General features: G+C 34.8%; 2 protein-coding genes across 2 annotated transcripts; one reads left to right on the top strand and one right to left on the bottom strand.

The window, feature by feature from the left end:
* Window positions 1–841: 841 nt before the first annotated feature.
* On the bottom strand, window positions 842–12,635 carry LOC139885108 (protein root UVB sensitive 1, chloroplastic-like). The gene is given in 11 exon segments (XM_071869058.1): window positions 842–939; window positions 7,848–8,045; window positions 8,048–8,102; window positions 8,208–8,384; window positions 8,519–8,634; window positions 8,974–9,172; window positions 9,357–9,413; window positions 10,044–10,319; window positions 10,424–11,096; window positions 11,700–11,770; window positions 12,048–12,635. Coding segments are annotated over 11 exon segments (2,508 nt in total).
* A 10,731-nt stretch (window positions 12,636–23,366) lies between these two features.
* Window positions 23,367–24,527, top strand: LOC139885121 (F-box protein At3g07870-like). Its single transcript, XM_071869071.1, has one exon. The coding sequence runs from the start codon at window positions 23,367–23,369 to the stop codon at window positions 24,525–24,527; it is 1,161 nt and encodes a 386-aa protein (XP_071725172.1).
* Window positions 24,528–24,685: the final 158 nt, after the last annotated feature.

Genomic DNA, 24,685 nt, shown 5'->3' with positions numbered 1-24,685 from the left:
CACCATTTTTGTTGACTTTTTGCTTGATTTTCGTTCTGGACTTGATCAAGATAGTAGCAGTATCCAAACTCCTTCTACATACTACTAACAACTTAACTGAAACTTAACTTTGCTAAAAACAACTCTAAAATTTGAATTTCGTCTCTGACTTGACAAACAAGATACACAGAGCACAGACCCACTTAATGCCATCTTCATCAATGCATCAGAACTTCAGTTTAAGCGTTTGGACACCTTCAATGGATTGTCCTTAACGTTTTTGAATCAACGAATTCGACTGCAATGACTTATAATGAAAACGCTTAATTTCCAGTTCTTCAGTATACAACTCGATCACACATTGTGAATTTCAGACCATGTCAGACTAAATTAAACTTGCAAACAACTTCATATCAACTAGACGAAGCTACCCGGAACACTAATTTTATTCATTACTACAGAAATTTGAATTCGGAACATTTGCGATAAGATAGAACCCTAATCGATTTGGGGCTTTTCGATTTGAGGATTTGTAGGCGAATTACTCTTAGAGGTGTTGTAGCCGACATCTTTCTTGAGTACTCTGGTGGGTAGCCTCAGCTCCCGACTAGTCACCGTTTTTAATTTCTCTAGTCGAACCCCCAACGTTTCCAGCAGGTACAACACATTCCTTGAGCTTTTGACGATGTGTTGTTTCGTCCTTTCTGTAGTGTTTCTTTTCTTCTTCACTGTTCGATCTTTCAGGGCACTGTTTTGATTCTTTCTTCTTCAGAAACTTCATTGCCAACCTTAAGAACACCTTCTCGATCGAACTGCCTGAAATCGATCTCTTCTTTGTAGCTTTCTTCTTCTTCAAGCTTAGTTACTTCTGCTGGAAGTTATTGATTGATTTCACTTTCTTCTTTTCTTTCTTGGCAGTTGTCATTTTTGCTTCAATGATCTCAAGATTCTCGAGATGATCTAGTCCAACAAAAAATATTGTAGCAACGTACAACAACCACCAACCTCAATTTCACGGAAATTTATCTATTAAGAATTAAAAAATTTATTGAAAAAAACATAAAGATTAAATAGAAAAATGTATATGGACCAATTTATAAGTTTTGAATTATAGGAGATTAATCCATTTTTTTTAATAAAAATCGATGGAAGCGTCGACGCTGGCATGATGCTCCTTCAACACTCAAACTGCGTGTTTCAAGTAGTAAAAACTGGCTCGCTTCACTTTAAAGAGCCCATACTTAATTACATATGGACATACGTATTTTGACTACCACGATTATTGTCAGGACGGTGTATGAATTAAAGCAGTAAAACAGAGGGGTGAGATTTGATATATACTAAAGTTTGGAGGGCACAAAGCCGACAAATGTGGTTTAACAAAAAAAACAACTGTTTTGGAACTATTTGGAAAACTAGTATTTGGTCACTCACGGCTTCAAATAAATTTTTCTCCCCCAATTTTTTAATTTTATATTCTCAGTTTCATTATCATATGATGACATGACTCAAACAAAAGGGAAAACAAGAAAACTTTATCTTGTTCATGTAATGACAAAATTGCATGGGTCTATGTGAAAGAAAGAGTCATGCATGCTTGCTTTTGGCCCTTAACGCTTTGAATCTACGACCCTTTGTAACTGCTACAATCACACTTCTCTTCCATTTTTTTTTATTTCCTAATAAATAAATAAAATTGAAGCTACCAATTTTTTTAATTTTAATTAAAATTCCAATGTATGTATATAAATATATATAATTACTAGGGAATATTAAAAAATGGCGTGTTTCATTCTTCATAGAAGGGTGAGATCATTGAAATTAAACATATATATAAATAATAATAGGAAATTTCAGCTGGTTCAATCACGTTAGTTCGGATTTTTTAATTCTCTACGGCCAACAAAACTATAGGTTAATAATATATTCTTGTGGTAATATTATATATATGTATATATTCGGGTGGTACATGAATAGATTCAATTAACATTCAATTATTCATCGAAATTAAAGAGGTACTAGCTACTACTATATATTAATAATAAAATCATTGTATAAGATATAGTCAAAAAATTAGGTCAACTTTCTATTTGTCTTCATGACCTAGGAAGTGTTGATAAACTTTTTTTTAACGTGTGACGCATGCAACCCAACGTATTTAAAAACGAACTCACGAGCATTCTAAGATTTAATACTAATAATATTTTAATTAGCCCTTTGAACTATATTATAAAATATAGATAAACTTCACTTGCACTACTTTAATTTTGATTCCATCATTGTAATAAACAATAATACTCAACTAATTTTGATTTAATTAAAAATTAAAATCAATGACGAAGAGATTGGAACCGTATAATTATCTAGTAATAATTAATATACTGCTATTATATGGTAGATGTTGTGTTAAGTGATCAAGAATGTGATGGCTTATCTTATTTATTGTCGCTCTCGTTTGTATTATTCAAAGAAAATATAAATTAAATTAGAAACACTAACGAGATTTGTTCATTAGTTATAATAGGTGTAGATTACATTATTTTAAAATTATTATCAAGTTAGAAGAGACAAAAGGTTTCCCAAATATTTTAGTGGGTCTCACACTAACCCAAGATCTTCACACAAATAAAAATAAATAAATAAATTCATGTTGCTTTTTTTCAAGGGCTGCACGTTGATTGAACAAAATATAACGAAAGCAGCCTCATATTTTTATTTTTTTAAAATAATTAAAGAATATGATCCTAGCTTATTAATATAAATGAAAAAGAAAATTTGTTAAAGTAATACGAACAACATGAAGACCACTGCATATTAAAATAAAAAGTTAATGATACTTGCAATTGAAGCATATATTATAAAAAAAATTATTAGTCCTTTGATTTAATTAAATCATCTCTGATTCTAAAATCACAGACATCATGCATGAAGCATTGTATGAGCTTGGTTAGAGTCTTCATCAACAATAATACTATTACATTATTCTTCAAGTTGATGCAATTAAGATTCAATTCAATAAGAACAACACCTGTGATCGTGAGCTAATCACTCAAAGTCTATAATATTATAATCTCTGTAACAAAATCAAAATAAAATATATTTACGAATTATTAGTATAAAAAACCAGAATAGGTCAAGTCAGCGTGAAGGTGAAGATGTATTTTTTATTTTAGTTCGGAATGATTTTTATTTATTTATTGATATTTATTTGGGAATGAAATTAGTTGCAATGTAAGAGCAAATTAATATATACAATAATTTATTTTATGTAAAAAATTTAATAATTAAAGAATATTAACCATTTATACACTTATATATCGAAAAGGATATTGGATAGTTGGAGTCGGCACCTGCTCCTCATGTGTCATATCTGGCACTGAAACAATACTAATTACTCGAACATTAAAATGGTAATTAATAAAAAAAGACATCATATATGATTTCTCTAACAAATATTGGAAAATAAAACATACACTTGTTAAGTTATAATATAGTATATAGATTTATATTTCTTTCAAGCCGTTCACAGTATCTTGGAATAATATTTTATCTAGACTAATATTCATATTGATTCTCTCAACATGTATTTTTCTAATTAAAGATTGATATTTATCCTAAAAAATGTAATTCATGTACTAAGACAACCAATGTCTATGATATGGGGTTACCACCATCGATATACGCATGTTATCAGTTTAGCTAATCCATATTAATCGAAGAAAAATAATTGCTACGCAGTTGTCAATTCTCTTTATTAATGAATTACATATACTACTATCAGAGTTGACAATTAATTGTTCAAACATTTTTAATTATCTTCGAGGTGAGTGTTGATAATCCACCTTTTTAAAGTCGTGCTATCTAAGTTTAAGATAACAAATAATTAGTCGAAAAAAATAATTCATCATGTTAATTATAATAATTTAAAGATATAATTTTTTATATTAATTTATAGATATAATTCATTTATATTATAGGTAATTTATATTATAGGAGGTTGCTATATCTCCCATTGTGATTTTTATTATATCTCACAAGTTCGCATAAAGATGATGAATGCTATACGTAGTCCATGGAGTATTTTTAATTTTTAAGCTAAGTTAATTAATCTTTTAATATTGTATACACCGTCCTTTTTTTTTTTTTTGAGGGTTGAACTTATCTATGTTAGCTGGTCACATTCAAATCATGTAACTAAACAAGAAATTTTGTATGTTTCAAAATGACTTTTCTATAATTTGTCTTTTTATATGTGTGCAAGTATTTTTGGCAATGAGATTGAATTTTGATTGCTTTATTCTCAACCATATGACATACGAACAATTGGTGGTATATCCACATCAATTCTTTGTCACATGAAATGGATGTATATGTTTGATTTGAAATTTATAACCGCGTATTGAAGAATATTGAAAAGAAATCAGAAAATGATTAATTCTAATTAATTTCGGTATAAAGTCTAATAATTCCTATAATAGTTTCAAAAAAAAAAAAATTCCATAATAACAGTATATAGGAAATATGGGATGCAAACCATCCTCGTGTCGTGTCTCATTCACTTCATTTTTTATTATATCTTTTTAATTTTTCAAATCCCACACTCATTTATGCCAAAGTAAGAAAAAACAAATGGCATTTTAAAATGAAATGGAATCACGTCTTGTCTCTTTTGTGGGTCATTTATTTGTTTGAAATAATATGCTTTAGAACCAAAATCTCTCTTTGTAATTATCGTAATTATAAGGTGGCAAGTACTAAATGACATAATATATATATATATATATATTTACACTCTTGGCAACCTTTGTACCAAGCACCATATATCTATCAAAATCATATTGGATCTATGTCCAAAAGGTCATATTCATTTGGTTTACAGAAATATTATCTTCTCATATTTTGATAAATCATCACCTTTGTGATGGAATCCTACATGTTCTTACATTAAGAGATATTGACATTGTCATCAAGGGTAATTTTATTTTACCTATTTAGGTGCAATTAATCTCATGTGTTTGGTCCTCTTTGGATCTTTCTTGATAATATGAAGTCCTTAGGTTTACAATAAAAATAAAAATCTCATGTACTGTTTGTATTTAAAGTTGTAAATATCTTAAGAAGGGACTGTCTCAACTCTCAACTGATATTTTCATTATCAAGACTCGAATTCAATAGGTCTATTGAGGATAAAAAAAAAATTCATATATATATATATATATACAGACACACAAAGAGAAAATTATACGTCAATTAGGGCGTGACCTTGGTTAAGACATGTCCTGCATGATGATATAAATTCGATTCATGAGGGAGCGAATTTCGGATAGATAATATTGTGTCATGGATACATATATGTTTTTTTAGATCTTTTCGGGTATCCTCACCCCCGATAACAGTAAACTATCATGCATACTCGTTAAAATAAAATCGTCTTATTGCATTATCATATGATCATATCTCTTAGCTAGCAATCCTCTTATAGAATCACCTCATGTGACAGATATGTGGTGCATGGTGGTGGGACTCTTTCTTCTTCTTGTTTCTCTCTCTAGGAGATGTCTTGTTGTTTGTTGTGAGTCACAATTGACAATAATAATAATAACAATAATAATGATAAGCTAAAAACATTTTGACAAAAGCATATTTGGCCATTTCAACAAGACAGAAGCTAATCAAATTCAAACAGGACAACCTAAGCTTCCACATGGAATGCCAATCTAGAGATGGGGCATCCCAAAATTTTAGGTCCCATTTCTGTTTTTCTTGCCCTTGAATTGAATCTTGTGTAGGGTAGGGTCCCTTATAAGGAAGGTGGAATTGAAAAAAAGTAATGTGTCATTAAAAGAACTTTTGCAGATTTATCCATTATTATATCAACTTCCTCTTTTGTGGGGTATTTCTAGACATTACACAACTGCTTAAGCATAAATCCATAAATTGAAGCATCAGTGGACCCTAAAGATTGAAACTTTTTGTTAAAAAAATGGCAATTTTTCAATAAAGATTGAAACTTTTTCTCAAAAAAAATGTTTTTTTTTTAAGTTGTGGGTTTGGACACATACCTAATGTACTGCTCCATCTCACGTTTATATGACATGGTCCTACACTCAAAAAAAATACTACTACAATTTGCCAAGGACAGAGATAGGGAAAGGCACCATCTATATATCTACAATCATGACTCCACTATACCAAAATCTACAAAGTGGGAATTTTTATGGCATTTTTCCTTTTAGGTTGCCAGAAGGTATATTTATAGGTATAATGGATGGATTTGGTTGGACATAAAGATGGGCAGTAGCGGTCCTAGTGGAGTAGATTTAAAGCTAATTCAGTGGTGATTGAAATTGAACTTTCAGTCATGTTTTCCAAGTAATTGAGTCGATAAAAGAATATAAATTTTCTTTTTTTTGAAAGTCTTGGAAAAAAAAAGTGAAGGCATTTTGAAATGCTCTCCATCATATTCTCACATTGTATTAAAAGGTCAGTTAGTGCAGAATGATTGTGTTTTTAACCTTAAAAAAAATGATGCTAGTGATCAACATTAAGCCCAACTACCCATTAACACCAAACATCATGAAAATGATTTTAGTGCGTCCTTTTTTTCTATTAAAAAATTTGTGATATGAAAGTCAGAGTTCAAATCACGAAAAACAATATATTTATAATTGTAAAATGAAAACTAACAACATCCTCCTCATACTCTTGAGAATCAACGGGATCTGTCTTTTTTCCATTAAAAGAACAGATAAGATATAAGTAATAGTTTAGATGTTGCTTTAGTGGGTAATTCTTCTAAGCTATATAGCTAATCAGAAACATCCAAGGATTTTGAACAAATTGCTTTACATTAATCCAATTCGTCTTCATGAATGGTAAATTTAATTTCTTTCTTTTTTCTTGGTAGGCCAGTTAAATACATTAAAAATGACCCACTTACAAACAAACTGCTCATATGTTGACCATTATTCATGTATTTATTTTGACACCCTATTAGTTACTATCTTCATTATGGGCTATTGAATAATAATAATAATAATAATAATAATAATAATAATAATAATAATAATAATAATAATAATAATAGAGATCCATGGAGTTTTGTGCGGCATGAAATGGTTATATGTAGCAGTGGGACACAATATTTATGCACAAAGTATGTATATATGGACCACCATGGAACTGTGAATCCAACAAGATTACAAATTCCAATGTAAAGAAACAAGAAAACTAGTACCAAAAAAAATTGAAGGAAGAAACTGTACATTCAACTACACGACTCTGATAATAATAACTCCGGTGGGTGAACTTCATGTGTCACTATTGAGTGAATGTTTCTCATCCGTGATTCTCAATAATGTATGCATGTATGTACATATGAAAAATGAGAATAGAGTGGTCCATTTGCTCATCACTCAGTCAACCATTTAAGTTGCACACCATAATGACATTGAAGAAGTATGCATATACCACTTAAATCATACAGCTTTCAGTGGTGGAAAGCAAACGAACATAGTGAAAATCGATGTTTCATTTCATTTCTCATCAAATGAATTGACATTACAAGTAATAGGACACTTATGTTGACGAATGACAGAATCACGGATTCATAATTACCAAAAAGAAAAAAAGAAAACCCAATAATGTACGTGTCTACGAAAGGTCATGCCACTGAAACATGACTCGCCAATTAAAATCACATCTTCGATTTTACATTTGTCTGTTGACATGGACTTAAAGGGTTCAGGCTTTAATCTGTGAGTATCCTAAATGATAATCTGAACCAATATCTCAATTCTACATTTTTTGCTACCAGTTTCCTAGCATATGAGAAAGCTGTACAAGAGATTTAGGTCGTTAAGGACTACCTTGACGGATTCTATTGGGCAAAGGCCTTGCGATAAGTCCATCAGTTGCCCAGCCCATTACTTCACTGTCATTCTTGACATGCTCAAATTCCCTTTGCACGTATTCCAAAGATATCTGTAATCTTCCTCCTGGTTTACAGTCTGTGGAAGTACTTCTTGCCTCGATTCCGGCATTTCTCTCTAACCAATATAGATATTTACTTGGAATAATGACTTTAGCATGTCTTGTGGCGAAGAACTTTCCTTGAGCACCACCTGACGCAAAAGTAAAAAAAAAAGGATTTGACTACAGCAATATTGGTAAATTTACATTCTCTACAAGAGAGACGCACATTAGACAAGAAAGTCAATCCAACTTACACAATATGTTCCCTTATGCTCAGTCAAAATATAACCTTCGTCTCTATAGAGAATGAAAAGAGCCATTGCATCCTCTTTGTTGGAAACTATATCACTGAGCTTTGAACCCAATTGTAATCGTTGCTCGATTTCTCCTGCTGCTTCCTTTGCTTCAGGAGACAGCACAACTGATTTGGACTGAAACAACAAAATTCAAAAGCACATAATTATTAATTCATTAAACATCAATCATGTTCTTGGAGTTTTCTTACTCTGTCGAGACTCAAAAAGTTCCATGGTGACACGCCCTAAGGTTAAAGAAAACGACGAACCTGACTTGCAGACTTAATATTGAGAGATGGTAAAGCTGGGAATAGTGGCTCCTCATTGTTGATCTCTTTGAGTGGAGGCGCTTGACCACTGAGGAGATATTCACTGAAAACCAGACCTGTTGCAAGTCAACAACTAATACTGATGATAATTCACGAGGATTTAAGACGATTCTAAATAATAATACTAGCAGTCTCAACTGTCATTCCGTTAGATGGCAATTTTCTTAACCAATCTTAAACAACTTAGAATTTACTATCACAATGACCTCAATTTTCGTTTCAGAAATTCAATATTAATTGCACAGCCTTATGTTGAATTCTACTTATCCAAAGCTACTGATTGAATCAAAATGATCAACTAGTTCATTCACTAAAAAATCTGTGGCATTAAAAGGAGAACTAAGGCTACAGAATAAACACAGTGACACTGAAATAAAATGGAAGGAGATAATTACTTGCACGATACGGATTTAACGTCCGGAGTTGGATGCATTGATACGACTTCAGATTGCAGTACATGTGGACACAAGTGACCACACAAAAAGTAGTGAAAGCAAGAGATGTAGAGGAACCAATCCAGTTAGCCAAAGCTATACCAAGCGCAATACCAATGGATTTGCTAACCATTCCTTGAGCTTCACCTTTTGCTATTACCTACAAGAAATTAGTAACTGCCTCAACAACTATAATACCAAACGACAATGTTAGGACATGAGTAATTCTATTCATATCATTAGTTCATCAACCCTTCCAGGTGGTACACTTCAGCAGCATTTGAGCTTCCACAAAACTGTAACATGTAAATTTAAAACCCGAAAAAGAGGGGTAGGACATTCACCTCAGCAAAGTTCCTCTGAGCAGCAAATCCAGCATAGAAGCAGCTCCTGGTAGCAGCCTGTGATTTGATGATCAAAATTTAGCAAGAGATTACGATGATTGGGTAGCCTCATGATGTTAATGCACCAGCATTTTGAAAAATACAATGTAGCCTTAACTAAAGAAGTCTGGCATGTAAAGAAAAAGGAAAAACATGCATATTTTTAAACCAGAGTTTTTATGGATTACATGCATTTCAACAATATGAAAGGGCTTCATGTCACATAGAAGATGTATTTCTTAGAATCCTTCAGCCACTTAAATGACTGTTCTCAATCTTAGCTTATAAAACTACCTAGTAACACCCATGTCCATCCTCTCTGTAAAGCAACATGATAATCAATAATATGCCTTATAATTGACGTGTTGGCAGACGTCAGAACAAGTTACCTATGCTAACAAAACACTTTGGAAAAATATAGAATCCTAAACAAAAGGTAGATGGAAAAGAAGGATCAAGGAGTCAACCCCAAAACTTGTTTGATATTAAAGCTCCACAGTTTTTCCTGATGCCTACTAAAACTTAAGTTCGAGAAACATCATTCTATGATTAATACATGCACAATCTCAGCTATATTTCATTGTGCTTCATCCAGTAGTAAGTTTCCACAACCATAAAAATGATTATAATCTACAATAAAGCCATTACCTGGATGAGTGCAGCAGCAGATCGTCCCGCTCCTGCAACAGCACCAATGTAAACAAATAGATGTGGAAAGGCAGGAGTCAACATCTCCAATCCAAACGCAGCATTTTCCAATAGATCAGCGAACAACCTCCATCCTTTTGGATGGACATCAAAATGCCTTCCATATTTTGATAACATAATTTTACTCAGGTAACCGATTCCATCCTTCAGCACCCAGTTTATGGCAGCCGCAGTAGGAATTGCTCCTTTCCCCAATCCAACAGCATAAAGCAATGACTAAACAATGCAATCACCCAAAAATTACACAAGAATCATGTCAACAAACCTTAATAAAAGCTCAAATGTACAACCAATTGGTGGTTAAAAGGAGCTGAACTTACTTGGGTGGCAAGAACACCACTAATTTGGCTTGCAACACCTTGAACTCCGCGCCAGAGAGAATAGTCCAAGTAATCACTAGTGACACTATGTGGGAAACCTTCAGGAAGCATCAATCCCAACAAAATCTCTCTGCACTGCAATAGTAACGAATTAAACGATGATAATGACAGCAACCCATCAGCATTTCTGGCAGCCACGAATGAGTCATTTGCAAAATCGGGCACGAGCTTTGTCTTCTTGCCTCCACTCACTTCCCAAACAGCATCATCATATCCTTCTTCCCCAGTTGAAGTTGTTGTCCTAGCGAGTGCCGTGGCCAATTGGAACTGATAAAAGCAGAACGCAATAGACAAAAGAAACCCAATTGCATATTTGAACGAATTGAAGTTTCCATTTTGATTATCTCCATCATCATGCCACCACCATGGATCAAATGGGTTGTTATTGTTGTTGCCGTTGTTATTGCCGCCATAGCATCTAAGCTGAGAAGCTTGTATATCAAATATCTGATTATTAGCTGCTACATAATTGGATTTTTGGGTTGTGCTCGTGGATAAGTTAAGTGAAGAAAAACGCCATGGAGTAGACTTGTTGGTTCTGCTATTGTCAATGCCATTAGTGTAGTAGCACTTGCTCGAGGTAAAGCTTGGCGAAAGGAATAAAGACTGGCAACTAAAGCTCATTGCAAAAGGAAAGAGAATCCCAGATGAGAGTTTTTTTAAAATTAGGAGCTCAATCGAGCGGAATTCAGAACATTCAAACTTGGGGGGGCATTTCGTCGAACAGGTGGTATGTTTGTTTTGTTTTGTATCGGTGTACAACTGGAATTTTGTGATTATCAACCGATGATGGTCGATGGAGAAGGAGTAGGATTTTGGGCTCGATCACACACTGGAGTTAAAGGCCCAACAATGAGATTAATTGAGTTCGGCTTGTCCGGCCCAAAAGATTGCTCAATTGGATTTCTAACCTACTTTTTATTCCATACTGTACTTGAATCAAACCAAATCCTAATCTTATTTATCTTATTTACGAGATTTTTCTAATTTTAAATTGGTTCCAATTAGTGACTCCGTAACTCATTGCTTCCTCTTGGGCTAATCCGACACATTCGGTGCCTATATATATTCACATGAAATTAAATATCGTATTAATAATTTAGTATAATAATATTTTTTTGGGGTGAACTAGTTATTTTATTCATCCAATGATAAACAACCGAATATACAAGTGATATCCTAATCTCTCAAAGACTTACAACTGCAAAACCACTACCTCCTATACCATATCTCTAACAATTCACTTAGAAAATGGCCTTTACAAGCAGATGACATAATAATCGAGTCCTTAATACAATGAACAACACAAGAAACACTAGTATATTTATTTTGGAAGACAGCCATATTCCTGGCCTTCCAAATGAAATAGATTGATGCTGAAAAGAGCAAACGCCGAAGTAATGCCAATCTTGACTTCTCAACAGCTAGTTAGAAAACCAGGTAATCTCCGAGAGCCAAGTACCAGGCAGTCGAGTGATCTTACCAACCGACATCACACCAGACCATACCAATGTCGAGAAACCACAACCAAAAAATAGATGATCGAAAGTTTCCTCAGTATTACCATAAAAACAACATAAAGAATTGAGCACATACCCAATTTTACGAGGCGAGACTTCACAGAAAGTAGTCTCAAAATTACTATCCATAAAATAAACTGCTGGCGTGGAGGGATACCTGAACCCCAGACCAGTTTGAACCATTTCACTTTCTGTTGTTTATGTCGTATAGCCTCATATCCGGACGCAATTGAATAGCGACCACAATTATGTTCAGTCCATATAATAGCATCCGAACACTCCGAAGCCTGAATCTGCTCAACATCCCACCAAGCCTCAGCTATAGAAGAAGTGATCGGTACCGGTAACTGCCAATGGACCGTCTTCAAACACATCAGAAATCTTCGCCTCTTTCCTGATTTCAGCATCGGTAAAACAATATTAGAGTACATATCACATAAAGCCTTACCATTCACCCAAGGATCAAACCAAAATGATATATCTTTTTCAACCCATACTATGTATTTATAGAAAGGTTTGAAAACAGGACGCAACTTCAAAAGATTGCTCCAGGCATTACTAGCATCGGGTGGCTTCCGAACACCCCAATAGCTCAACCGTTGCAATTTGGTTGTGTAATCCAAGTCGCCCATAAAGATTCCTTAGCTGTGAGCACTGCCAAATTTGCTTCCCAACCGCAGCTGAAATTTCACAATCTCAATGACCCCCAACCCACCTTCTTGTTTCGGATGCACTACACTTTTCCAAGACACCGGACTTTTGCGAGAACCTTCTGCTCCAACCCATAAAAAAGACCTACACTTTGCATCAATTTGCTTCAAAACAGCCTTAAGAATTAAAAAAGACAAAGACCAGTAGACTTGTAAGTTCCGTAACACCGAGTTAAGCAACTGAAGGCGACCCGCACATGATAATATCTTCACAGCCCATCCAGTCAGCCGAATCGACACCGCATCACTTAATTCACCACAATATTCCTTCTTCAAAAATGTTGAAACAAGGGGAAATCCCAAGTATTTTATCGGCATAACTCCTTCTCGGAAGCCACATTCTTCTGCTATCTCTCTTCGTAAAATCATATGACCACCACTCATGAAAATACAACTCTTGTCTTCATTTACAAATAGACCAGATACACTCGAAAACATGCCTAGCTGCTCCTTTAACCAGCGAATGGACCCAACATCTCCATTACAAAACAAAAATAGGATCGTCGGCAAAACACAAATGATTCAATCTCAACTCCTTACAATCTCTATGATATTGGAAAAATGAGGGAGGATTCTTCAACATGCGAGATAGATACTCCATTACCAACACAAAAAGAAGAGGTGACATTGGATCTCCTTGTCTCAAACCTCTTTTATCAGGAAAGAACTCTCAATACAACCATTTATCATAAGAGAATATGACGCGCTACAAACACAGGCCATAACCCAATTAATAAAACGATGAGGAAAATGTAAGCTCAATAACATCTCTTCCACAAAATCCCATTGTACTGAATCATATGCTTTACGTAAGTCAATCTTGCAAGCACATAACAACTCAGGCAAATTCTTATGATGATTCCTGACAAGTTCATGAGCTACCAGGATATTAATCAACTATTGATCTACCAGCAATAAAAGTCAATTGAAGAGGGCTAATCAGATTAGAAAGTACCTGGCCAAGCCTCGCCGTTAGTACCTTAGCAATTATTTTATAGACAATTGAACAACATGCTATGGGATGATAATCTTTCAAACCTTATGGGGAGGAGCATTTGGGAATGATAGTGAGAACTGAGGAGGCAAACTGTTTAGCCATCTTCCCTATAGAGAAAAAGGACTGGGATGCCCTTATAACATCTCGGCCAATCAGCTGCCAATTAACTTTGAAAAAGTGAGCATTAAATCCATCAAGGCCTGAAGCCTTATTACTATCAATCCCCCTGATGGCAGCCTGAATCTCTGCATAAGAAACATCATGACACAACAAACTCGACTCTTCAGCACATAAAACTGGCCCTTGAGCCACAATAAAAGCCTGTCAATGAGATCTATAATGAGGATTCGAACCTAAAAGCTCTTTGTAAAAAGAAATCATAAACTCACTTATCTCCTCCTGACATGTACTAATAGATCCATCTGGAAGAAGCAAACTTCTTATAGCATTTTGAGCGTTCTTGCCTTTCACCGACTGGTGGAAAAAGGAAATGTTCGCATCCCCTTCTTTCATCCAAGTGATCCTCGATTTTTGCCTAATAGAAATCCCGCTCGTGAACTAGACAAGTCTTTTATGCCATAACCAATGCCTTCTCTTCATCAAGAAGCAACTAATTTATAAGATCATTTTGCAAATTAGACTGTACTGAATTAAGATGAGTACGTAAACACTCCACACGTTGCGAAATATTCGAGAACTCCCTCTTGTTAAGTTGTTGAAGCGCTAAACGGACTTGCTTAATCTGCTACCACAAACAGAACACAGGAGTACCTCGAGAAGGGATAGACCATACCGAACTAACCAAGCTAGCATAAGAAGGATGTTGACTTCACATATTGAAATACCGAAATGCTTTTTTCTTGCCCCTTTGAAATTCTTTCAAATATACCACCAACACTCTCTAATTAAGCTAGTGTTCACGCCACTCATAACTCTTGTGTTTCTCTAATTTAACTCTCTTTATTTTTTGTGTATATGTAAATTTCATTACATGATCACCTATTTATAGTAGTGAGTATGTAGGTGACAACATCAACTCTAGAACTTTCTTTATCTCCATACTAGTCCTTTACATTTCTAGGTTTCTCTCAACTATATCCTTTTTTTTTTAATTCTAGTCTTTTCTAAGATCTAGTTAATTAACTTAACTCTACTAATAGCTAGAATATTCTAGCAATGGGTTGATGTTGAATTCTAACACTCCCCCTCAGCATCAACTCCCATATCAAACTATTCCTTTGATTCCTGATCATATTCGACGAAACTCAAATCTTTTGGAATTTGTCCAATGTCCATCGCGTCGTCCAACTTTTCAATACTACCATCTTCAATAACCTCACGATTGTGTATCCTCTTGTACCTTGAGAGAATTTTGCTCTTTTAATTATTGTCGTTTTGATCCTTCATCGAACACCACATCACGAGACACGTAGCGTCTTCCGGTTGTTAGATCACAACATCTCCATCCTTTCTTCTTAGTATCATATCCGATGAAGATGCATTTATTTTTGCCTTCACATCTTGCACATAGCAGGTACTTCCGAATACCTTGAAGTGTTTGACTGAAGGCTTCCTTTTCCACAACATCTCAAATGGTGAAATGAATTTCATCGCCTTCTTTGGTAGCCTATTTGAAAGTATATGTTGCAATATTCATATCTTCATCCCAATATTTTCCCGGCACATTCTTTACTTGAAGCATACTTCTGGAAGTCTCTGCCAGATGATGATTAACCATCTCAGCTATCTTGTCTTGTTATGGGCTGTATCCAAAATTCAACTGTCTTCGTATTTTGTTATCTCGTAGATAATCGTAAAAAAAATTCGATATGAAAGCTCCCCCATCACTCGTACATAAGCATTTCTTCTTGACACCTAGCTTGCGCTCTACTTCATTTCTAAACTGCTTGAACTTTCCCAACACTTTGATTTATCATTCATAAAATATATCTAGACATACCTGGAGAAGTCGTCAATAAAGCTGATCATATACTTGGCTCCTCTAGTCGATGGTTGCCTCACTGGTCCAAGTAATGCAGAGTGCATAAGCTCCAATGGTCTCCTTGTTATACTCTTCAGCTCCTTATATGGTACCTCGTGTGCCTTTCCTTGTTGACTATAGCACATACCTCATCTTCTCGAACATCTAGCTGAGGGAGACCTTTTATCTTTGACTTTTTTGTTATCATTCTGAAGCAATGATAGTTTATATGTCCAAGTCTCTCGTGCCATAGGTTTGTCGTCTTATCTTTTCGCGTCTTCTTGCCGTCTGCTTCAACTGTCATAGCATAAGCCGAACCCATTCTTTCTCTCTTCATAATAGATCCTTTTCGACATACCTTAGTACCGTTTTCTTCTTTGATATGAGATGGGGACACCATTCCTCTGATATGGATCTAGATTCTTCTTTTCACCTCCATCTTCTATAGCCAGGAAGGCTATTAGATCCTACTCATCTTCACTACTCATACTTTGTTAGGATGTGCTCGACATTGCAGCATTTTCCTCTGCAGCTTTACGCTTTGATCAACAATCTCTTGCATAATGGCCTCTTTTCCCACAATTGAAACATTCAACTATCCTCCGTTGAGGTCCCTTTGGTTGCTTTCAATTTTAACATTTTTCTCGTGAAGCTCCCCCAATTTTAGAGATGTCGCCTTCACTTTTAGGACCTCCTCTCTTATTTTCGGCAACGTTCCGCATTTGTCGATAATCTCTTCTTCCACTGAAGAGTGCTTCCTCCTCTTCAGCCTCGCGCGTCACTCTAACCATTTGCTTGGCCAATGTCTCTTGATTGGCTAGAAAACTCTCCAAGATCTCCAAGGATGGTGGTGTTGGCCATCCTTGAACAGCCGTGATAAGCCCTCTATATTCCGATCTTAGTCCATGAATGATTATTCTTCTCATCATTTCTTCGTTAATTTTAGATGTCGGGTCTAACTCAGAGATTTCCCGACATAATGATTTAATCTTTATGAAATAATCATTTATGGATAATTTATCTTGCTTAGTTGATATTAACTCGTTTTCTAATAACTGGAGTCGCATATCGTTTTTCCTTGAAAATTTAGAGGTCAATATATCCCAAGCTTCTTTAGATGTGGTGGCGTACCTAATATGCTCCAACATATCCTCCTCGATAGTGGTCTTCATCGCCTTCCCAGCTTTGATCTTCCATTTCTTCAAAGCTGCAACATCTTGCTCCGTCGGTGGTGTCGACTCGTTCCCATCCACGATCTCCCACAAATCGTGTTCTTGCAAGTAGGACTCCATACACGTACTCAACGTGCTATAATTATGATTATTTAGCCTCTTTATGCTGCCAGCACTATTGAACTCCATCGTCGTAAATTGCTTCTCGATCGACGGGCAAAACCTCTCCACTTACAAGGGTCACCTCAATTGATAGTTGAACTATCAATAATAATTTCGACAGCGCCTCCGCTAAATAATCGATCTAGGTCTGATGCAAATTGTTGAGATTGTGACGACTCGAGTATACAAACAATGTGTACTTAGAATATTATTGTCAAATAATATTGACAATATACTCAAGATACACTTAATTAATCACTCACACTTGACTAGGTAACACTCCCTAATTAAGCTAGTAGTGCTCACGCCACTCACAACTCTTGTGTTTCTCTAATTTAACTCTCTGTATTTTTTTTGTGTTTGTAAATTTCATTACATGATCACCTATTTATAGTAGTGAGTATGTCGGTGACAACATCAACTCTAGAACTTTTTTTATCTCCATACTAGTCCTTACCTTTTTAGACTTCTCTCAATTATATCCTTTTTTTTTTAATTCTAGTCTTTCCTACGATCTAGTTAATTAAGTTAACTCTAATAATATCTAGAATATTCTAGCAATGGGTTGATGCTGAATTCTAACGGCCAGGAGCAAATAAAAACCCTAATAATAATATTCTAACCTATATATATTATCACATGCCAAGAGTAGACAGCTATACTGGCTTTTCTAGCACTAGCTTTTGATCATTCACACTGAATCCCTTTTGCAGATGTGAATCCCTGGAAGCAGTTGATTTCCTGGCTTCAGCTGGATTAGTTTTTCCTATTGCGACAATTCGTTGAACATCTTATATGCATTTCAGTCCTTCCTTGCGCACCAAGCTACGCCCTTCCATTTTCAGTCCTTCATGCAAAGTTTTCTGGCTGAGACCAGTTACAAACAGGACGCTTTAAAAAAGCCTACAATCGGGAGCTTTAGAGAAGGCTACAATTCAGGATGTGCTAAATAACGCTACAACTCGATATTTGCTAAACAAGATTACAAGACATGATGTAGTAAGTAAGACTACAACTCGAAATTCATTAGACAAGGCTACAAGTCGAGAATATAACAATATAGGCTACAACTCGGGATGTATTAAACCAGCTTAAAACCACTCGGAATGTGTCAAACAAGGCTACAAGTCGGGTTTCTCAACAAGACTACCACTCTGAACGTGTTAAACAAGACCATAAGTCGGGATGATGGTCGATGGAGGAGTAGGAATTTGGGTTCGATCACACATTAGAGTTGGGCCTAAAAGCCCAACAATGAGATTAATTGAGTTCGGCTTGCCCGGCCCAATAGATTGCTCGATTGGATTTCTAGCCTACTTTTTTCCCATACTTGAATCAAAACCAAACCCTAATAACCGATAAGAGTTTTTTCGAAGAGTATCGAAATTTTGTCTCTTAGGTTTGCTATATATTAGTTTTCGGGAGGTTCCAATAAAATAGAGCTTCTCAAATTCTATTTAGATTACTATACCCTAGATTTTCCAATCTCAGGGAGAAAGTTTTGTGAGCACCAAAACGAAACAATGGACGAATTGCCAGAGGAGCTCCTTCTCAATATATTCTACAACCTAGACATCGAAGCTATTGGCAGTTGCATGTGTGTGAAGAAATCGTGGCTCTCTCTTATAAAAAATCCTTCATTCGTTTCCTCCTACACTTTCGACGACCAAAGGAGCAGTGAGTACTTTATCTTCCTGGAAACAAATTATGATTTGCAATTATTTGTCGATAATGATCATAGTTTCGATCTTTATAAAGTTCACACTTTTCCTTTTGAGGAGGGAATTTATATTAATAGTTATTATCATGTTGTTAATTGTTGAAATGGTTTGCTATGCATTGTTGACCCTTATATGGCCGATGGCAGTGGCACCATCTTGCTATGGAACCCTACAATTCAAAATATTTTTACACTCCCTAAACCTAAATTGATCCACAACTACGTACACTATAATGATGACGAATACCGCCCGATTCTTGGATTTGCCTTCGATTCGATCTTAGATGACTACAAGGTCCTTAGGATTATCATCGATGTCTCTAGCACTGATAAATATCAGGCTCAGATTTCTCGTTAAATAACAATTCTTGGAAAGCTATTTCTCATTCTTCTGAAATTATATCCCGTGGGTGCCATATTATGTTGGATTTTGCGTTACCAAGTTTTAATGGGGCCTTGCATTGGATTGGAGAAAGTATTGATAACTATGAGGCAGTGATTTTGGGTTTTAATGTTAACAAAGAGGTGTTTCAGGAGATCAAATTACCGAACGATTTGGCATACAAATATCACAAACTTGAACTACTAGTGTTTGAGCGTTTTGTGAATAAATTTGTTGAAATATGGGCAATAGAATACGGTAGTGTGGAGTCATGGACTAGAATGTGGAGATGTAACTTGCATGGATACGGATATGTGGCAGGGGTTCGAGATAATGGAGAGTTAATGTGAATGCATTCCTCCTTGATGTCATTAGATCCTAAGACTGGAGAGCAGAAGGAACTGTTCAAGGCACCATGTTCACGTTATAATGGAATTAGATATCGTGAAAGTATAGTTCTATTAGATGATCCTAAAGCCCTAAGTTACAGTACTACACAATGACAATTTTATGGAGGTGCATGAAAGCTGTGAGAATTAATATTCTTGGCCTAGAAGATTGTAAACATATTTTAATATCTTGCAGAAACATAGTCCATCATGATCAAGTCACGAAATATTATCGTCCAACTTCATAAATTTTAGAATGTATAGATTATAGCTAGCGATTGCATATTTCTTCTATAATTAAGCACTGTAATTATAGTTTTAAATTAATTAATTTTAGGTTTCCTGATCGAGATATGAAGTAAATTTTCGTTCTACTTTTTTAACGAAAAATAATTTAGTATATGAATTTATCTCTGTTCAGACATTTTGTTAATGTTTTCTCGGGGTACAAATGACCTCCATTTAAGAGAACAATAGAAGAAAATCAATTAGCACGAAGATATTATGGAAGGTGGTTTTTGACCATCACTTTCGGCCTTATTATTTAAACTATCGAAATTTAACTATACAATGATTCAAAGGATTGCTCAATATTGGAAATAGAATCCATGCGAGTTACGACAATGTTAATTATTTGTAATATTCGAAGTCTATTGATCCGTGATTTGAATGCTTTTCTTCGACGCACTCTTTGTGAAGGAACCAACTTGTTGATTTATCGGACAAGAAAAGAAGCCGAGGTAGTTTGAAGTGGACCATATACGTGGGACTCTCCTCCTGGCGATTCATACATGGGATCTCATTCTTGCAAACAGTGCTGGAATAAATTTTGTGAGAGGTTAATGTTGGAGATTAATATTTTTGCGATTAATTGTATGGAAAATTTGAGTTATTTGTGGGTTATCATGAAGACTTTATGAAGAAAATGACAGAACGAGACAACATCAAATTCGTCAAGGGCTGGTGTGAAATTTATTGAAAAGTTGTGTTAAAGGATGTTGGCTGCTCATTGTATGCAGAAGAAGACCAACAAAGAAGAGTAGTGACCGAATCTTTTATTTAGAGCTGTAATAACAAAAGAAAAAAAATAGGAAATAAATTTTTTTTTTTGATTGGCAATGGGAGAGAGGGGCTATAAAAAAGCCTTATGTAATCCACATAGAGTATCATTTTTCAATTAAAAATCCAGATTCAACTTTAATATCAAAGATGTAGTGCTCTTTTATTTTTACGTTTTTTTATTTTTAGTTTGTTAATATAAGAAATAAAAATCTTTATTTTTTCTTCAAATGAATTCTAGTTCTAAAACTCAAACTCTTAATGTTTGTAAGTTTTAGGAAAAATTAGAGATCCTTTAAGTATTTATTCAGTTTTATAATTACTACATTAAAATAGGTGTTCAATCTCTCTTCCTAGCTCACGTTTATATTTTCCTTTTTACTAGCACCAGATCCTCTATGTTTTCCAGCCTATAAAACCCAGAAAAAATCCATTCATTCAAGTTAGAGTTTCTAGTTCTATGATGGTCAGGGACCAAACTGAATGTTTTAAAAGTATTGGGATCAAATTGATTTTTTTGGAAACCTTGCTACGAAATCGATCTCTTCATCTTGTTAGGGGATTTCGGTTTCTAAGGTTTCTTACCGTTAATGCTTTTATTTTTCTCCTTTTTTCTTTTATCTTTTGCTTTTTCTAAAGCATAAAAAAAATATATGCATTTGTGAATTATATTTTATGTGTAATCAAAATTAAAAGATCGAGTCACGTAATTATTAGTTGATAAATTTGATTTATATTTTTCTCATTGGCTTCAGTCCATGAACTATGATTTTAAAAAACTAGTTAGGGGTTTCATCGCTGGACGGGATAAAACTATATCAATTAATTAGGATACAGTACTTTTGTGTCCTTTTTCGACGGGAGGTGAACATCAATAACCGGACCGGAAACGGCGTTTTCGGTCCAACTAATTGTGATTAGAGGGATGATTAATTAGTTAAAACCGGAAACGGGGTTTCCGGTTTTACTTAAAACCGGTAACCCCATAACCGGTTTTAATTAAAACCGGTTATGGGATTCACGGTTTTAATTAAAACCGGTTATGGGATTCCCGGTTTTAAGTAAAACCGGAATTTGGAAAACCGGTTTTAAGTAAAACCGGAATTGGGAAAACCGGTTTTGATTAAAACCGGTTTTGAGAAAATCGGTTTTAGGGGCAGAATAGTAATTTAATATTTTTTAATTAATTACATCTTCTTCTCCGGCGAGCTCTCTCTCCCGACTCTCTCTCTCTTCGTCAACTGGTATTCCGGCCATCTCCGACCTTGGTTCCGGTACCAAAAGATTCGTCTCTTCAACACAAACACGACGGTATAATTTAATTTTTCTATCTCGCTTTCGTTTGTCTTAATTTTGATTCAAAGTTTCGGTTAACATTTTGAAAACGTCAGAATACAGTCACTTTCCGGCCGGCATTCGACGTGTTCTGGCCGGTTTCGAGATCCTCGTGGTCTCGTCTACAACATATATGAATTTCAGGCAATTCCGGTACGATTACATTTTTGACGGAATAATTAGACGAGGGAAAAGCTTTGACTTCCGGCCGGCATTCGACGTTTTCTGGCCGGTTTCGAGATCCTCGTGGTCTCGTCTACAACATATATGAATTTCAGGCAATTCCGGTACGATTACATTTTTGACGGAAAAAGCATTGACCGGTTACATGAAACGCTCCACTCACGGCTTGCCACGTGGCATTTCGAAAAAAAAATTAAAGACCGGGAATGGAAAACCCGGTCTTAGTTTGACCGGGAATCCCAAAACCGGTCTTATTTAACCTTAATTACGCATAATTAATTTGTTGGACCGGAAACGCGGTTTCCGGTCCAACTACAAATGTTCACCTCCCGTCCTTTTTCAACAAAAATGTCCACCTAATTTTTTCTTTAAATATATATGTAATTTCCTGCGATTAATTATAGAATTTAATAATTTAATTTTTAGAAATTTCTTTTTTTTTTCATTAAATTTGGATACAATAGGAATAGTCCTCATCGTATTCATGAAGGATCGACTTTCATGATAAAATTCACAAGATAACTCTAAAATATTGTGGCCTTTAATATAAATTTGGTTTCTATTTCTAACAACTGAGAGTCCCGTCAGCCCGTCTGAAAAGTTTGTGTTTAAAAATAAATATGTAAATTGATTGTATAGATAATTAATAGTAAATATTAAAAAAATATTTAATTTATATTAAATATGGGACAAAAAGAAAAGAAAATTATAATTGCATATAGACTTTAATTAGTATTATATAACCAAATAATTATAATTGTTTTGAGTTAATTTTTTTAGAATTATAATCATGTTAGAATTTTTTTTTTAACAAGAAATAGGGTAAAAATTAGACACATGCCAACTACATTTCAACAATAATACGTGTAAATCGAACAACTCAATTAATTGTACCTACTACTATTATTATTATTATTATTATTATTATTATAAAAAAAGATAGGATAAGATTCGCTTCATTCAACCACATAATCATCCTGGCGATTTTAAAAAATAGGAAATTAGTATCCACCGTACATTATGTATTATTATTAATTTTTTATTTTTTAAATAAGGACTAAAAGAACATAATTTTATTTATTATTTTAAATTAAACCAAATCCTAACTGATGTAGTTTTCGAAGAGTATGGAAAATTTGGTGCCTCTTTAGCTTTGCTATAGTTATCGGGAGCTTCATTCATATAAAATAGAGCTCCCCAAATTTTATTAAGCATCATCTATCTCAGATATTTCCAATCTCACGGAAAAACTTTTTGTGCACCCAACCAAACAATGGACGATTTGCCAGAGGAGCTCCTTCTCAATATATTCTACAAACTAGACATCAAAGCTATTGGCAGTTGCGTGTGTGTGAAGAAATCGTGGCTCTCTCTTATAAAAAATCCTTCATTCGTTTCCTCGTACACTTTCGACGACAAAAAGAGCAGTGAGTACTTAATCTTCCGGCAAGGAAATCGAGATTTGCAATGTTTTGTCGATAAGGATCATAGTTTGCATCTTCATAAGGTTCTTACTTCTCCTTTTGAGTTGAAGAAAATTAACATTCCTCGTTATACGGTTAGTTGTTGCAATGGTGTGATATGCATTGCTAACACTTATGTCGATGGCACCATTCTATGGAATCCCACAATTCAAAAGTTTTTCACCCTCCCTAAACCTAATTTGACCCACGACTACAATAATGAAGTGTACGAATATGAATTGGTTTTTGGATTTGGCTTCGATTCAATCTTAAATGACTACAAGGTCGTTAGGATTATCATAGATGCTGAAGAATCTGCATATCGGGCTGAGATTTTCTCGTTAAATAACAATTCTTGGAAATCTATTCCTTCTCATTCTGAAATTGTTTCCGGCGGGTACAGGATTATATGTAATAATGCGTTACCAAGTTTTAATGGGGCCTTGCATTGGATTGGTGAACATATTGATAACTGGGAAGACCTAGTGATTTTGTGTTTTAATGTTAACAAAGAGGTGTTTCATGAGATCAAGTTACCGAATAATTTGCACATTCACACACCTGAACTACTAGTGTTTGAGCAGTACTCCATCATCAGTTTGTTTTGTTTTACTTTAGATCATGCTGATGAAGACTTTAGTTTCGAAGTATGGGCGATGAAAGAATATGGTAATATGGAGTCATGGACCAGAATGTGGAAATGTCACTTGCCTGAATTTGGATCGGGAGATGTGTTTGGGGTTCGAGATAATGGGGAATTATTGTGTCATTTGTATAGTCTATCTGTGATCATTTCATTAGATCCTATGACTGGAAAGGAGAAGGAACTGCTCAAGGCACCAGGTTCAGGTTTTGATGGGATTAGATATCGTGAAAGTTTAGTTCTATTAGATGATCCTAAAGCCCTAAGTTACAGTACCACACAACACAATGACAATTTTATGGAGCTGCATGAAAGCTGTGAGAATTAATATTCTTGGCCTAGAAGATTATAATTAACATATTTTAATATCTTGCAGAAGCATAGTCCGTCATCAAGCCACGAAATATTATCGTCCAACTTCATAAATTTTAGAAACTATGGATTATACCTAGCGACTAATTAAGCATTATACTTTATAGTTTTACA

Source organism: Rutidosis leptorrhynchoides, unplaced genomic scaffold (assembly GCF_046630445.1).
Source record: "Rutidosis leptorrhynchoides isolate AG116_Rl617_1_P2 unplaced genomic scaffold, CSIRO_AGI_Rlap_v1 contig79, whole genome shotgun sequence".
Taxonomy (NCBI): domain Eukaryota; kingdom Viridiplantae; phylum Streptophyta; class Magnoliopsida; order Asterales; family Asteraceae; genus Rutidosis; species Rutidosis leptorrhynchoides.
This window is presented reverse-complemented; position numbering and strand designations above follow the sequence as displayed.

Excerpts from the sequence above, each read along its gene's own strand:
- LOC139885121 (XM_071869071.1), top strand. The coding sequence starts at position 23,367 with ATGGACGATTTGCCAGAGGAGCTCCTTCTCAATATATTCTACAAACTA.